Source organism: Pteropus medius, unplaced genomic scaffold, assembly GCF_902729225.1.
Source record: "Pteropus medius unplaced genomic scaffold, Ma_sr-lr_union100, whole genome shotgun sequence".
In the NCBI taxonomy this organism is placed as follows: domain Eukaryota; kingdom Metazoa; phylum Chordata; class Mammalia; order Chiroptera; family Pteropodidae; genus Pteropus; species Pteropus medius.
This window is the reverse complement of record NW_024350923.1, coordinates 3,834,624-3,849,687: the sequence shown is the minus strand read 5'-3', so window position 1 is coordinate 3,849,687 and position 15,064 is coordinate 3,834,624. Positions and strand designations below refer to the sequence as shown.

The following is a 15,064-nucleotide window of genomic DNA, read 5'->3' as shown; positions in this document are numbered from 1 at the left end:
CAGAGAGGGGGCGTCCACTCCCCATGCCGCCTGTGCTCCTGCTCCGTGGCCAGCGTTTCAAGACGGACAGACAGACCTGGGCTGAATCCTGCCTTGCCACTTTCCTGGAGGGTGACCTTGGGCAACTGATTTGGCCTCCGCATGCCTCAGTTTCCTCACTGAAGGGAAGAGAGCCCTTTGGGGGCCACGCTTGAATCCGACTCACTTCCACCTCGGCCTTCCATGTGGACTCTTGTCCCTCGAAGAGGCCTGTGCTCCTCCCGTGTGTCAATGTTGCTCTGGGCACTGACCAGCCGCTGCCCAGCAGCCAGAGCTGAGAGGCTGAGTCCCATCTGCTGGGCAGCCTTCCCCAAGCTCCCCACGCGGGTCAGGGGCCTGCTCCGCGTGCTCACCTCTCACCTCCTTCCCTGTGCTTCTCACGCCTCACCCACACACTGCGAGCTCCTGGGGACCAAGAGGGAGGCTTCGCCTGTGACTCCCCAGGTGACTGGCGAACAGTGGACATCTGATGCATGCCTGGTGAATGAATGCTGAATGGGACTCTGCTGCAGGCCAGGACTGGCTGCCTGGTTACTGCAGTCTGGTGGCCTGCGAGGCAGGGGGACAGCCTGGGGCTCAGACCTGCAGGCCCCCTGGATTTGGACAGGCCTGCATGGGGGGCTCTCCGTGGTCGCCACCTCCTGAGCTTTCCGGAGCCCAGCTCTCATTCTTGTGCTCCACTTGGCCAGGACCCACCAGGAGGGTCCGCCGTGACCTGGAACAGGCAGTGCAGCTTGGCCTGAGAAGGCCTATTAGCAGGGAAATGCGTGCAGGTCTGTATTTTGGGGGGGGGTCCCTGACTGCAGGGCTGGCATTGCCCCGGGCAGGCAGCAGCAGGGGCTGGACAGGGGAGTGACTCGCTCACAGGAACACATAGGCTGATCCATTGGACTTGAGAATTAAACTCAGGTTCTCAGTGAGGGGAGCAGTGACACCTCTACGTTTAGGAAGAGCCCCGAGTGCCCAGGACACCCCCACGGCCGACGCTGGGCTGACCCTCGGGGCGTCAGTGATCGACGGCGCCCAGCCTTCACAAACACCAACCCTACCACGTGTTTTGAAAAGGCTCCCATGACGATGGTGGTGAGGACAAGGCCCGCACAAATGGGGAGACGGTCTGAATGGAAAGCAGTCGTTGCTTTAATTCTGGCCACGATTGGACCCCCCCGGGGCCCGCCCACCCCACCCTGTGGCCGAATCACTGCCTGCTCAGTCACGATCGTTTACAAAAATAAATATGAAAAAGCAGCAACTCTTCAGCGACTGCGGAATTACCCTGACAGTAACTGGACGTGTTTAAGCATCCGGCACGTCCGCTAAATTGCACCAAAGAATTTGGAAGCACTTGGTTTGGTCTCTGGGGAAATGGGAGGAGGGGAGGCCCGGCGGGAGCGGCCCGCCCGCCGCCCCTCACATCTCTGAGTCCGCGTACATTCCGTTGATTAGGTAGTCCACCTGCGTGTAGCCCTTCTTCCTGTAGCTCTCGTAGGCTTGCAGGGCAAACAGAACCAGCACTGTGAAGAAAAGGGTCACCCCGAGCAAGAGCACCGCCAGCAGGGAGCTTCTGTTCACCGACAGCGTCAGGGGCCTGGTGGTGACCACCAGGTACTGGCCTTGGGTGCTGACCTGGCATGAGTCCGTGGCTGGCACCTTTGAGTCCTCCGAGTTTCCGGCGGTTGGCTCGGTGGGAGTGGTACCACTTGTGGCTTCGGGCTGGCTCTGCTCCGGTGTCTGGGGTGTGCCTGGCCCAGTGGGCCCCCAGGAAGATGAAGCAGGGCTTGGCTGGGTCGTGGGGGACGTGGCCCCCACTGGAAGGGTCGAGCTGGCATGAGGCACTGTGGTGACAGCTGGCCCTTTGGCTTGTGACTTGGTGGCGGTCACCGCTGTTGTGGACACAGAAGCCACAGAGGGAGGTGTGTTCATGGAGGGGGCTATGGGCTCGTCTGTCACAGGCCCGACTGAGGCCGTCTGGAGGGCAGGGCCTTGTGTGGGCGTGTTAAGTGTTTGGAGGTTCCTGGGGGTCGTGGGGCTGGCCGTGGGGTGGCTGGGTGTGTGCTCGGAAGGGCTCCGTGTGCCCGTGGGGCTGCTTGCGTTTGCCGTGGTGGCAGCAGCTGGCGGAGGCGTGGCTCCTGGGCGCGTGCTGGGCGTGCTGAGAGCAGCCGTGGCAGATGGAGCCGGCTGTGCTGTCGGGGCCCGTAGAGTGGGCACCCCGGAGGCCGTGAGGTCAGGCGCGCCCGCCGTGGCTGCCGAAGTGCCCACGTCTGTCCTGGGAGCTGTCCTTGCTGTGACTGTAGTGGGGCCGGGGTTGGCCACTGAAGTCTCTCTGGCCAGCGTGGCAGGAGAGGGTGCCACTGTGCTCGTTTCTTCAGACGTTTCATTGAAGAGGCTTTCGGTCGTCTCCCCAGATGCACGTTTCTTGACTGAATTCTCCTGTGTCTCGCTGAGGACTAAGTACCCTTAAAGTCAGAACGGGGAGATAATAAACACAATCACTTTCATGCCGCGCGGGGGGATTATTCTGAGACGCCGGGCTGGACCCCGGCTTTGCTGTGCCCGTCCTCTCCACCCAGGGACAGTATGGGGGGGATGTGTGCGCAGCTTCCCTCTGATCCCGCTGCAGGCACTTGGCCCTTTGATTTTAAAGCCCCTCTGCCCTCTCTAAACCCCAAGCCCACCAAAGGTGTCAGAGCTTCACTCTCTGATCCAATTGCCAAAACACGAGACGGAGTGAAAGCCTGCCATTACAGGTGTGATTCACCATTAAAACCCATCGAACACACACCTGGGTTTACAACGCAGCTAAACTGTTCCCCAGATATTCCCACCGTAAAAGAATTCTTGGTTTTACAAAAAAAAGGCCGTGCAGCAGGAATTCTTGGAGCTGACCAGAGCCTGGCACAGAGTAGGAGCTCATTTCAATAGCTGTCGTATGAATTCATGATCTCCTCAGTGAAGACCAGGTTTCTAGAAGGAGTCTTTGCAGGGCCAAGCAAGCGACCCTCTTGGGGGGCCCAGAAGCCCAGTCCCATTGGGGGCCCCTACCTACCCTGGGCCTGGAGCAGCTCAGCCTGACAGCTTCCCCAGCCCAGCGGCTGGTGCACTCCCCGGCTTACAGACCCCCTGTGGAACCCCCATGGACCCCCCATGGACCCATGTTTACAGACCTCTCTCGGGCTCAGAGTCACTCAGCATTCTCACTTACCTGGATTCCGGGATGCCACTCGGCATTCAGATAAGGACAAGGAGGAAATGCAAACGAGCACCAGGGCTGCCCACATCTTGCAGGTGAGCCGGGAGCAAGGCCGGACGGTCCCTGGGGCTCCCAGCGGGCCGCTCTCCAGCTGCTGACGATGCCCTGCTGCCTGGCCGAGGGACCTGTGGTCAGGAGAGGTCATCTGGTCAGTAATGCACGGCTTGGATGGGGACACAGGGCGCGGCTTGATTTTAAACTCTTCTGTGAACCTATGTGTCATATGAAGGGTGTTGTGTGTGAGTTCTGTGAAATCAGACTGCAAATGACTTAATTCTCTTTTCTGGCTTACACAGGTTCCTAAGACCCAACACAGGTGACCCCCAGGCTGGGCCAGGGACCACACGGTACCCTACTCCGTCATTCTGGTGATGTTTACCACAGCGACATGGCCCCAGTCCCTATTCCGAGGTGGAGAAACTATATACATTGCAAGGCACAGGGGCTGCAGAACCAAACACAGGGCAAACCCCAGACACCTGTCCTGACTCGTCACCTGACTCGACTTTGGTGGCCAAACCCAAGGAACGCGGGCTTGCGGCTTTGTGTATATAGACACTGTTCTGTGGTCCACAGGATGAGTCTCTGTGGCGGGTGGGAACCTGGAGCACTGGATATTGTCTTAACGACATTGCTTGTTTGCGGGTTTCTGGAAGGGTTGCTATCAGATAAATGCTGATCAAGGGCCTCGTTTTGGTTGGCAATGTGGGTAAATCTGACATTACTTTGCCTGTTAGGCAAGCCTGGCAGCTAAGTGGAAAATCTGTACTTTAAATACTTTCCTCACCGATTTTATTGAAATATTAGAGACACCCCCTTCGGGGAGAAAACGAAACATTATAGGCAGACTTCTAAGTCCCATATTTGTGTTTTACCCTAACTGTGTAGATGCTGACTCCTCGCACTGCCCTAACAGTTAAACGCACACACCAAGCAGCCGTCGGCACTCACAGGGGCGGCAGGCAAGGGGACAGAAACGCACAAGCCCTTCCCCGCTGGAGAGGGCCTGGGGCAGGGCGAGGTTCCCGAAGGGCCAACGCCTTCTGTGAAAGAAACGCTCCCAGGGGCCCAGCCTCGCCCTGGGAAGAACTTTCGGCCCCCCGCCCATTCGGGAGCGTCCTGACTTTCCTACCCTCTGCTCCTGAACTGGACTGACCTGGGCATCCCCGCTGGTTTAGGATCCACTGCCTCCTGCCTCTCGGGGCCCCATCCATGCTGCTTCGGAATCTCAGCCCCCAACTGACTTTCTGCTCCTTCCTCTCCTAGTCATTTCCCGTGTGGACTAAAAAGGGGTCACAAACTAAACCTGACAAGCTCAGGGGAGGCCAGCATGGCGGGCCCTACAGACTCAGAGACCAACAGTCACCGCACGGGATGCTGTGAACATAAAAATTCCCAACCGTAAGCAGGTCGTGGAGGTAGTCACAGCCAAGGCCTATAGTTTCCTCGACACAGGCCAATTTTTACCTCAAGCAAGACTTTCTATTGTCTTTCTGCACCTTAGATAACACGCCTTTGAAATATCAGAGCGATCCCCTTTCCCAGACCCCCACCCCTTGAGGGCACAAGGGGTGTTGCGGGATTCTCGAACAGAGAGACGGGACACCGAGGCTGTGGGCAGGAAGCAGTGTTTATTGATGCCGGCACCGGCCCAGCGGATTCTCATCCACAGGCTGAGCCCCGACTGTCACAGGGCGGACAGTTCTAGGCAGTCTCGGACTTCCGCATACACACACAGCGACGGATGTTCCGTATAAGGAAGGAGAACACTGATTGGCTGCCAAGCTGTAAGGAAACTGGCTCATCTGTTTAAGCAGGTGTCCAGACAGAGAACCTTGGGGGAGGGGCGGGAGCAATCAGGACCTCACTGTTCAAGCAGGAAGTGGTCAGGCAGGGTCAGGCTGCCACGTGCCCCCTCTGATGCTCACACCCAGGACCGGATCAGAGAGCATCGTCTCCTTCTTCTAGTTCTTGGTTTAGGGGCTGGTACTTCCATAGCATGAGGACTTTCGTTGGTTTTTCTTTCTACTACAGTCTCCGTGAGGGGGGCGTCTAAGTTTTGGCCTAAGGCGGCCTTTAGCTGGTCCTACGTTTGTGGGCTTTGGGGCCTAGGAGATGGTGCAGGCTTAGGTGTGGTTGGACTATGCAGCCATTGGACAATTTCTCCGACTGCTGGGCCCTCTGCGTGTTTATGGACCTTTTCCCCGCTCGAGGTCCATCACCAACACGCCCAAGTTTCTCCTAAGTTTTCAGGCTCTTGGCAGGAATGGCCGCTCTCGGATCTAACCTTTATGTACCCCACACAGTACTGGAATCCCCAGTGAGTGCGGAGCGTGGCGTTTAGGGCACAGCCTTCGGGCAGGCTGGTCACGGAAGTGAAGCTGGTGGCAGTGTTGGACCCTGTCCTGGACCTTCGCATGCAATGGGTACAAGGGGAAGAGGAAGTGGGGAGACTGGCACCACACACGTGGCGGAGCAGGAAAAGGAAACGTCTTCAGGGGTGCCATCCTGACGGGACGTCGTCCTCAGGCTTCAGCTGCGCGTGACTGGTCAACTTCCGGTGTGACCAAAGCGGGCTGACGTCTTCTTCTTGGTCTGTTGGCACAGCTGGTGTTTTCTTCCGGAGGGTGGCAATGAGGGGCTCGGAAGAGTCTGGAACACACTCCCACTCTGCAGCTGCGGGTTTGAGTCTGCTGTGATGGATCCAGGGTGTTATTTCAGCGACCTTAACTGCAGTGGGGGTAGACAAATGACAGTAAAGGGGCCTCTTCACAGGGCTTTAGGGGCTGAATGTTCCACTCCGTTACCCAGACAGAGTCTCCTGGTTTAAAGGGTGAACCTCAGTGGTTAAACTGACAGGGAGCCTTTCCCTAACCCGTTGGTTGAGAGTCTGGAAGGTGGTCCCTAGGGGCCGAAGCTGTTGTCTCAGAGTCAAGGCACTGATTTCCCTGAGGTCTCCTTGTCCTTCGATGAGGGGTGGTGGCCGCCCATGCAGGATCTCGCAGGGGGAGAACCCAGTCTTCCCGGTTGGGGCCGACATGATTTTTAATAGTGCCATGGGGAGGACTTCGTCCCAATGTAGATATGTCTCCTGACATAGTTTTCCCAACTGAGTCCTAAGGGTCCTGTTCATGCGTTCCACCTGTCCTGAACTCTGTGGTCGATAGGCGGTATGCAATTTCCATTTAATATTTAAATTTCTGGCTAGTAGCTGCACTATTTCTGCTACAAAGGCTGGTCTGTTATCTGAGCCAGTGGTAATCGGTAGGTCAAACCGTGGAGCGATTTCTCAGAGTAGTCTGGCTGCTTCTCGGGCCTTCTGTCTGGGTGGGGTAAGCCTCTACCTGACGGGAATAGGTGCATACAAAGACCAAGAGATCCCAGAGGCCCCGTGATCGAGGCGTTTCAGTGGTCTACTTCGAGCTCCTCAGAGGGGGTGCCACCGACACTCTGGACCCCCGGTGGGGCAAACGGCCCTTGCCCGGGGCTGTTGCGGGCACAGACTTGGCACCGTTCACACACCGCTCGTGAGATGCTAGAGAGCCGGGGGACGTAGAAATACCAGCCCAGAGTGGATTCTAGGGCACTGCGACCAAGGTGAGTCCTTTGGTGAAACTGTTTGACGAAAGCTGGGGCTGGGGTCCCAGGGACTACAATTCGCCTGTCCTTGAACTTCCCCCATCCAGCGGGGAGGAGGCTCCCCTCTTCGGTCTTAAAACCAGGTTTCTCCTTGAGGCGAGTACTTGGGGTCCCATTCGGCTGAGGGACTTGGAAACAGGGGAGCAGTGAAAGCCGTAGGGCTGGACATCTCCCCGGCCGTTGCCAGTTTGGCAACACGATCTGCCCTGCGGTTGCCCTGGGCCGTTATGGTGTCCCCTTTTTTGGTGTCCTCTGCAGTGCATGACTGCTCCTTTCTTGGGAGCCCACACAGCATCTAAGAGTTCTACAATTTCCTTTCTATGTTTTATGTCTTTTCCCCCTGAATTGATTAGACCCTTCTCTTCGTACAGGGCTCTATGTACATGGCGGGTGGTGAAGGCGTAGAGTCAGGGCACATGTTTGCACACTCTCCTGCTGCCAGCGGAAGGCTGCGGGTCCAGGCGATGACTTCTGCCTTCTGTGCTGAGGTTCCCTGAGGCCAAGGCTTTGCCTCAATAGTAGAATGCAAGGTTACTACCGCACACCCCGCGAGACGCTCATTTCCTGACAAAGCTGCTGCCGTCGTACACGTCATCAGGGCTTTTGAGGGGCTGGTCAGGTAGGTCTGGTTATGATCTGTCCCACCGGCAGTAAGGTGGCTGGATTTAGGGTCCACACTACTTTGAGGCAGATACGTGGGTTCTGACACAGCATTCCTTGGTATTTGGCCATCCGGGTGTTGGTAAGCCAATAGTGTCCTTTATATTTTAATAAGGCCAGGACGGAATGGGGGACCTGGACTGTCACCTCTCGTCCTAGAGTCAACTTGTCTGCTTCTGACACAAGGAGGGCGGCTGCTGAGAGTGCTTGCAGATAGGTGGCCAGCCCTGGGCGACAGTCAAGCTGTCTGGAGAGAGAAGCCACGAGACGGTGCCAAGGTCCTAGCAGTTGGGTTAAGACGCCCACTGCGATGCCCGTGCGCTCGTGTACGTACAGAAAGATCTGGTCAAGTCTGGGAGTCCTAGTCGGGGGTGTTAGTGAGCGCCTGTGTGATTTCTTCAAAGGCCTTCTGTTGTGTAGATTCCCAGAGGAGGGGACTCCCCATTCCCCCCGCTTTGTAGCTTCATAGAGGGGTTTGGCCAGGATGGAGAAATTAGGAATCCAGATTCTGCAGAAGCCAGCCACTCCGAGGAACTTGCAACTTGTCGCCAGGGAAGGGAACTGAGCAGACCGTTTGTTTCCTTTCTGGGCCGAGTTGGCATCGTCCCTGTGTTAGGTGGAAGCCAAAGTATTTGACTCTTTCTTGGCAGATTTGAGCCTTCCTTTTAGAGACCTTGTAACCCGCTTCCCAGAGGAGCCTGAGAAGTAGATGCGTTCCTTCCACGCATTCCTCACAGGCCTTTCCTGCTAAGAGGAGGTCATCTACGTACTGGAATAATGTACAGCTCTGTAGGTCTGCCAGGAAGGCCTTCAAATCCGAGGCTAGAGCTGTCCCATAGATGGCCGGGGAGTTCTTGAACCCCTGAGGCAGCTGTGTCCATGTCAACTGGCAGCTTTCAGGGTTTTCTCATTGGAAGGCAAAGATTGGCTGACTCTGAGGAGCCAGGCAGATGCAGAAGGCATCCTTGAGGTCCAGACAAGTGAAATAGGCTGCCTCGGTGGGGATTAGGCCTAGGGGGGTATATGAGTTGGGGACGACAAGGTGCAGGGTGACAGTCGCCTGGCTCACTGCCTGTAAGTCTGGGACTGGCCGGTAGTCATCGGTCCCTGGCTTCTGAACCAGCAGGAGAGGCATATTCCAGGATGATTGGCAGGGACAGAGAATTCCATACTTCAGAAGTCTCTAAATGTTTTCGGAGCCCCATTTGTGCCTTATGGGGGATGGGACACTGTTTCCGGCGGGCTGGCTCAGCTCCTGGTTGTACTCCACCACCACTGGAGGAACGTGTCGGGCCGGTCCTGGAGTGCTGTCTTCAGCCCACACTCCGGGCACTTTGAAGGGGAGCTCGGGTCCCTGATGGAACACTCCTATGAGACTATAGAGGCTCCACTCTTCTCCTTGGGGAACTGTGAGCGACCTGATCCTTGCTTCTGGCGTCCCCAAGGTTAGGGCTGCTTGGCCACGTGAGTCAAAGGTAATCTGAGCCTGGAGGTCTTGTCCCATCAGTGCCACGGGGCAGCTGGGCAGACACAGGAATTCGTGGATGACTTCTCGTCCTCCTAGGTAGCACCGGCGGGGCTGCAGGAAGGGGCGACGGACTCGTCCCCTGGGGGCTCCATAATGGCAGCTTGTCTTTGAGAAAAGGGGCCTACAGGCCTAGTCACAAATGAGTGTTCAGCCCGTGTCAACCATAAAGTCAACAGGTCGGCCCCCAACTCTCATTTGGACTATAGGCTCCTGGAGGCCCAGCAGAAGGGAGCCCGGTCTGGCCTAGACATCCCCGAACCCTTCCAGGGCAGCAAGGCCAACAAGGTCATCCCTGGTGACAGGCGAGCTGGGTGACAGTGCCCTTGCACTACTTGGTCGTGTCTTCGGGGGATGGGAGCTGCTGACGGCCCAGCTGGTCACCGGGGACACTCGTTCTTCCAGGGGCCCCGTTGGCGGCAATATGCACATTGCTCTTGTCCCAGTCTCGTTTTCACGGCGGGAGGTTCCCCCGACTGACCTCCCCACTGGTTCTGTCCCCAACTTTGTGAGGCACTTCTTCTAGGGGGCCCGGACCACTCTACCAGAGCAGCTGCAAGTAGGTCAACTAACTTCATCTTTCGGTCAGCCTCTTGGCGGGCCTCTTGGTCGCAATGGACGAAGACCTTGGTCGCGACTTCAAGGAGCTGGCTGATGTTCATGCCAGCAAAGCCTTCCAGTTTTTGCAGTTCGTGCCGAATGTCACCCTAAGCCTGCCCGACAAATGCCGCATGGACCATCCTGTCAGTCAGTCTGGGTCAAAGCGGGTATCGAGGTGGAATGCCTCACAGAGCCTCTCATAGAATTGGCGTGGACTCTCTTCTGGTCCTTGGAAGACCTCTGAAGTCTTGCTCATATCCATGACCTTCCCGCCTTCCTTCAGACCACCTAGGAGAGCCTCCTGGTATCAGTCTAGCATCTGAAGTCCCCTGTCGTCATTGGGGTCTCATTGGGGGTCCCCCTCAGGAAACTGGTTCTGGGCGTAGGTTTGCGCGTTCAAGGTTCCTTCCAGGGCATGTCCCTCTAGCCATTTCACGGCGTCCTGGGTGACGTGCCGGCGCTCTTCCGTGTTGGAGAGGGTCGGGAGTCGTCGCTGTCGATCGGCCTGCATGGGTTTGAGTCTGGATGACGGATCGGAGGAGGTCAATCATGGCCTGAGGCTTCTCAGTGAAGGAGGGGGTGTGATTCTTCCAGTTCAGGGGATCGGTAGTGGTGAAGGGCTGATGGGTGAAGGTGCGCCGGCCTCCCTGAATCTGACCGTCCTGATCGTAACTGATGGGGCCCTGGGTCTCCCACAAAGGCAACTGAAGCGCTTCCCCTGACTGGAGACACTTTGGGCCGGGCTCTGGCCATAAGGGGTCAAGACAGGAGGTGGTGGCGACTCGCTGGAGGGTGGCATGGATGGGGTCCCGAGAGAGGTCGAAGGGGCCAGGGTGGACGGCTCAGAGGGAGAAGTCGGCTGTTTGGGGGCATTCGGAATGGGCAGATAAATGGGTGCGTGAAGCGGTAGGACCCCTTCTTCATCTTCTAGATCTGCTGACAACACAGGCTTCTTTTCCTTCAACTGACCTCGGGACGGCGCCAAGACCCAGGCTAGGACCCTACAGTTCTCCTCTAGGCAGACTCTCAACCAAGGAGGTCAGGTGCGAACTATCGCCTCCCAAGAATCGATATAAGGGAATTGGTCTGGGTGGCCAGGTTGACTGGTAATGACTTGAGAGACCTTTGTAATGATTTCCCTATTGAGAAACCCTTCTGCTGGCCACCCAACACCAAAGGAGGGCCAGTCGATCTCACAAAAGGTGTGAAGTTTCTGTGGGGTGAGTTTGACTCCATAGTCTCCTGAATAACCCTTTTTGAGATTATTAAGCATACACCCTAAAGGTGTCTGTTTACTCTGTTGTCCCACCCATCCTTCCACCCGTGGTCGATGTCGCACACGCACTCAAAGATTCGCTTCACCCGTCTCTGGCCACTCTCCACGCAGGAATATTTCAGGCGCCTCTTAGCAATTGGTGGGTCGGTATAAACCCCCGAATCGGATCGCTGGAGTAGACTCCCCACGGAGATCCAGTGACACCACCCTAAGCCGTATGAGGTTCGCCATGGAACTGCGGATAAGGGCTCAACTCTCGCTTCGTAGACAGGCCGTGTCTCAGTCACACGTGAACACACACCAAACACACTCCACCCTCTGCCCTATGTACCTCAGAGGTCATGGTTTCCTCTAACAAATGTACTCGGGTGACGTCGGGAGTTGATCACACCCACCTTCTGTCCTCTAGCGAACAGACTGTTCCTGGGACCCGGGTCCTTACCACTCAGTCGGGTGGTGCTCCTGGGCTGGTTCTTGTGCCTCTCCAGGTTCCGTTGTGCTTCTGGGGCGGCAGCCCAAGGTCACCGGAAGAGACATTTCTCCCCTTATGGGCAAGGGGCCCATTGGCGCGCCAAGCGGAGTCCGTGTCTCCCTGAGTCCTGGGGGCCGGACCCCGAAGACAAGGGAGGGGAAAACCGCCGTCTCTGAATCCCAGACAAGCTCCCAGAAATGTTGCGGGATTCTTGAACGTTGAAACGGGACACCAAGGCTGTGGGCAGGAAGCAGTGTTTGTTGATTTCAGCACCGGCCCAGCGGATTCTCATCCAAAGGCTGAGCCCCGATTGTAACAGGGCAGCCAGTTTTATGCAGTCTCGGACTTCCGCATACACACACAGCTACAGATATTTCGTATAAAGAAGGAGAACCTTGATTGGCTGCCAAGCTATAAGGAAAGCGGCTTATCCATTTAAGCAGGTGTCTCCCTGGCGGGAAGCGGGGGTGCAATCAGGAGCTAACTGTTCAGCGTGGGAAATGGTCTGGCAGGGTCAGGTTACCACACCAGAGCAGGAGACCACAGGACTCCCCGTGGTCATCTAGCTCCCCGCACACCATCTCTGTGTGCTGTAAATGTTAACTCTCCTGTACCCGCCCCTGTAAAAGAAGTGTGCCTCTCTCCATTTCGCTTTTTACCCAATCCCAGAGATCTTCCCGCTTTGCTTTCTCGCACCTGTGTCACCTACCACCAGTGGATTTCATGTAACCCTCCTTATGGCTCCTTCTTTGAGTCTGATCTATAAAATAAGCTGCAAAACTGCCATTCTCCAGAGCACTTTCTCAGTTTGATGAGATTTCGCTTCCTGGCAGTTGTCATCAGTTTGCTTCAAATAAATGGATAAAAATTCTCTACACTTTTCTGGTGTCGGTTCTTATGTCGACACTTCCGATCCTCACTGTCTTGCATTCTGTGGCCCCATTCATCTTTTCTCGTCCTGTCCTCCGCCTCTCCTGCCCTCACGCAACTGCCCGCCCCCACCTCCCTCTCGCTCCAAGCCAGTGCGGGCAGCCTTGACTACCGCTCTCCGGATGGCAGTGGACAGCACCGCAGGTCCCTTACCTGGGCACGGCAGGCCCGTGACGGCCCAGGGGCCCTCTCAGGAAGCGCGCTCGGTCCGGTAGGGGACGTGGCCGGAAGCAGAGCAGCGCGAGGACGAACCAGACTGCTCCGGGTCGCGGCCCCAGGTCGGCCCCTGGGCTGCCCCGGAAGTGACGCCGCAGGTGGGCGTGCCCGGGCTGAGCGGCAGTCCCCGGCGGAGGAGGTGCGGCCTGCCGGCGCCTGGCGCAGGCGGAAGTGCGCCGGAAGTGAGGGGCGTGGCTTCCCCCACCCCGCCCACCGCCCCCTGGCTCCCGCCGCTGCAGGCGGGCGCTAGAAGTGGATATTTCAGACAGGTCTCTGGAGGAAGTGGGGTAGTGGTGGCTCCTGAGTTCCCTCATCTCCAGCTGTCAGCGCCTCCCTGCGGCATCCAGCGTGTCGGGCTGGGGCAGTTTCAGCTCAGACCCTTAGGGCTCCATGGCTCATAGGGGGCGGAGGTGGGGAGGGTGACCCTACCATATTCCCGCCCTCTTCCCTCAGACCAGATCCAGCCCCAGGGGGCGGAGAGTGGTGGGGGGTCGGTTCCTATTAGTAAGTAATAGTAGGGATGGTAGTTTACAACTTGCCAAGCCCTGTGGTTGGATTAACGGCTTACCTGCAAATTTGGTGATTTAATCACTGCAATAGCACTGAGGTGCTTTGGCCCCATTTTTTGGATGCAGAAACTGAGACTCAAAGTGTTTTATAATTGTGAGACGCGAGATAACAATGGAGTGTACGGTTATGCTTATTTCAAAAGTATGTTAACCTAGATGCACAAGAACAATGGACAGGGCTGACTTAAGGCAAAGAAACCTTTTACTAAGGAAGTTACCTGCGTGGGACATGCCTACTCACAATGACCTACCCCGTTAAGAAATTTATGATCAGATCACCCCGTGAGGTTACTTTTCACAGAAACTTTCCTCTACACACGGGAGTAAACCAAAAGTCTTTATTTTCAGACAGTTTTATAACGTGTTCTGGGGTTATAACTAAACCAGACACAGAACACTGAGGGTGTGCAAAGACAGGATAGACTCACCATCTCTGAGCTCTGGGGACACACCTGAAAAGCAATTTAGGGCTATCACCACCCAACCCAGTTCAACCTCATAGTTTAAAGCTGTGTAGAACTTACCTCGAAAAGATGAGTTTGCGGAGACCTAGGCCAGTTGGTAAGGTGTATGAAGATAAAAATCTTTTTGCTTTGTGTTTGCTTTAATTTTCCGAACCAGCTCAGATCGAACATGGGAAGAGCAGTGTTTGTGTTCACAAGTGAAAATACACCAAAATATCCAGTTGTAGTTCTATGCTTCCCTTCCTCAAAAATTGATGCCTATAACTGTGTTTTCATTTCCTTCTTAGCAAAATAGGAACACTTTTTACTGCTAAGGCTGAGATTACAAAGATAAGGCGCAACCCTCCTTCTCAAGGAACTCATAGTCTAGAGCAGGGGTCTGCTGGTCCTCTGCTTTTATAAATAAAGTTTTATAGGGATACAGTCATGCCTCATTGTGTATTGTCTGGCTGCTTTTGAACTACAAGGGCAGAGTTGAGTGGTTGCAGCACTGACTGTGTGGTTCACAAAGCCTAAAATATTTACTGCCTGGTTCTTTACAGAAAATGTTTGCCGACCCCTAGTCTAAGATGTTGCTAAGAGGAAATATCTTGCCTAGATGGTCCAAGATACAGGGAAACATTCTTTCATAGGGGAATCTAGCAGATTTCCTTGGATTGGGGTCACCTGGAACCTAGTGCCCACTGAGCACAGCTCTGGAAACAGCATGGCTGCTTCTGGAGAGTATTATGAAGAGTAGAGCAGGGCAGGCCAGCTTCTCCTGATGGCAGCTGATGAATTCAAGAAAGAGAAGGATACGCTTAAATCTTTAAGCCTTTGTCTCAGGGCACAGATCGTCTTCGATGCTTTCTATGCAGAAATAACTAATAACAATTTGTCCTCTTATTTGTTGAATCACAGTGTTATTTGAATTTAACTCCGGCTAGATTTCAGATGAAAGGGCTCTGTAGTAACACTGCCTGGCTACAAATCCTGGCTCCTTCACTTTTTAGCTGAATGACAGCTGCCAAGAGGCTTAGACTAGACACTCTGCACCTCGGTTTCATCATACGGTCGATCCTCATTACTCACAGTGGTTTTGGTTAGTCAAGGTTCTGTGAGAACTGACTTAGTGAATAGTGAACTATTACTCTTAGGGGAAGAAATAAAACCAACACTTTCTTTCATGCCCTACCCTTTTTTGTCATTATTTATTAATCGAAGGTTCATTTTGTGCTCTAACAGAAAACTAAGGGCATTAAATTATGAGAATTTTGAGAACGAAAATGGATAATTGATGAGGATAGAACTATGATAATAAGTACATTCTTGGATTGATCTTCCTTGTCTGCACTTATAATGTTGAGAATTTTTAATTTGCTTTGCATTTCTATACTATGGATAGCTGGAAAAAATCAAAGATTATGAAACCAGCCTGCTATGGA

At 55.0% G+C, this 15,064-nt stretch overlaps 1 protein-coding gene across 2 annotated transcripts; it reads right to left on the bottom strand.

The window, feature by feature from the left end:
* Positions 1-1,157: 1,157 nt before the first annotated feature.
* Positions 1,158-12,686, bottom strand: CUNH11orf24 (chromosome unknown C11orf24 homolog). 2 transcript variants are annotated; one of them, XM_039840637.1, is made up of 4 exons: positions 12,545-12,686; positions 11,432-11,698; positions 3,242-3,501; positions 1,158-2,495 (listed from the first exon to the last, which is right to left on the bottom strand). In XM_039840637.1, exons 2-4 carry the CDS (start codon positions 11,551-11,553, stop codon positions 1,450-1,452), a joined length of 1,428 nt encoding a protein of 475 aa, XP_039696571.1. In that variant the 5' UTR covers positions 11,554-11,698; positions 12,545-12,686; the 3' UTR covers positions 1,158-1,449. The 2 variants fall into 2 exon arrangements, with proteins under 2 accessions (XP_039696571.1, XP_039696572.1); XM_039840638.1 differs by having other exon boundaries at positions 3,242-3,414.
* Between the last annotated feature and the right edge of the window lie 2,378 nt (positions 12,687-15,064).

Excerpts from the sequence above, each read along its gene's own strand:
- CUNH11orf24 (XM_039840637.1), bottom strand. The coding sequence starts at position 11,553 with ATGGGCCCCTTGCCCATAAGGGGAGAAATGTCTCTTCCGGTGACCTTG. Across the intron at positions 3,502-11,431 it reads GAGCACCACCCGACTGAGTG|GTTCACAGAAGAGTTTAAAA; the intron begins GTAAGGACCCGG and ends TATGACACATAG. Across the intron at positions 2,496-3,241 it reads AGTGGCATCCCGGAATCCAG|GGTACTTAGTCCTCAGCGAG; the intron begins GTAAGTGAGAAT and ends TCTGACTTTAAG.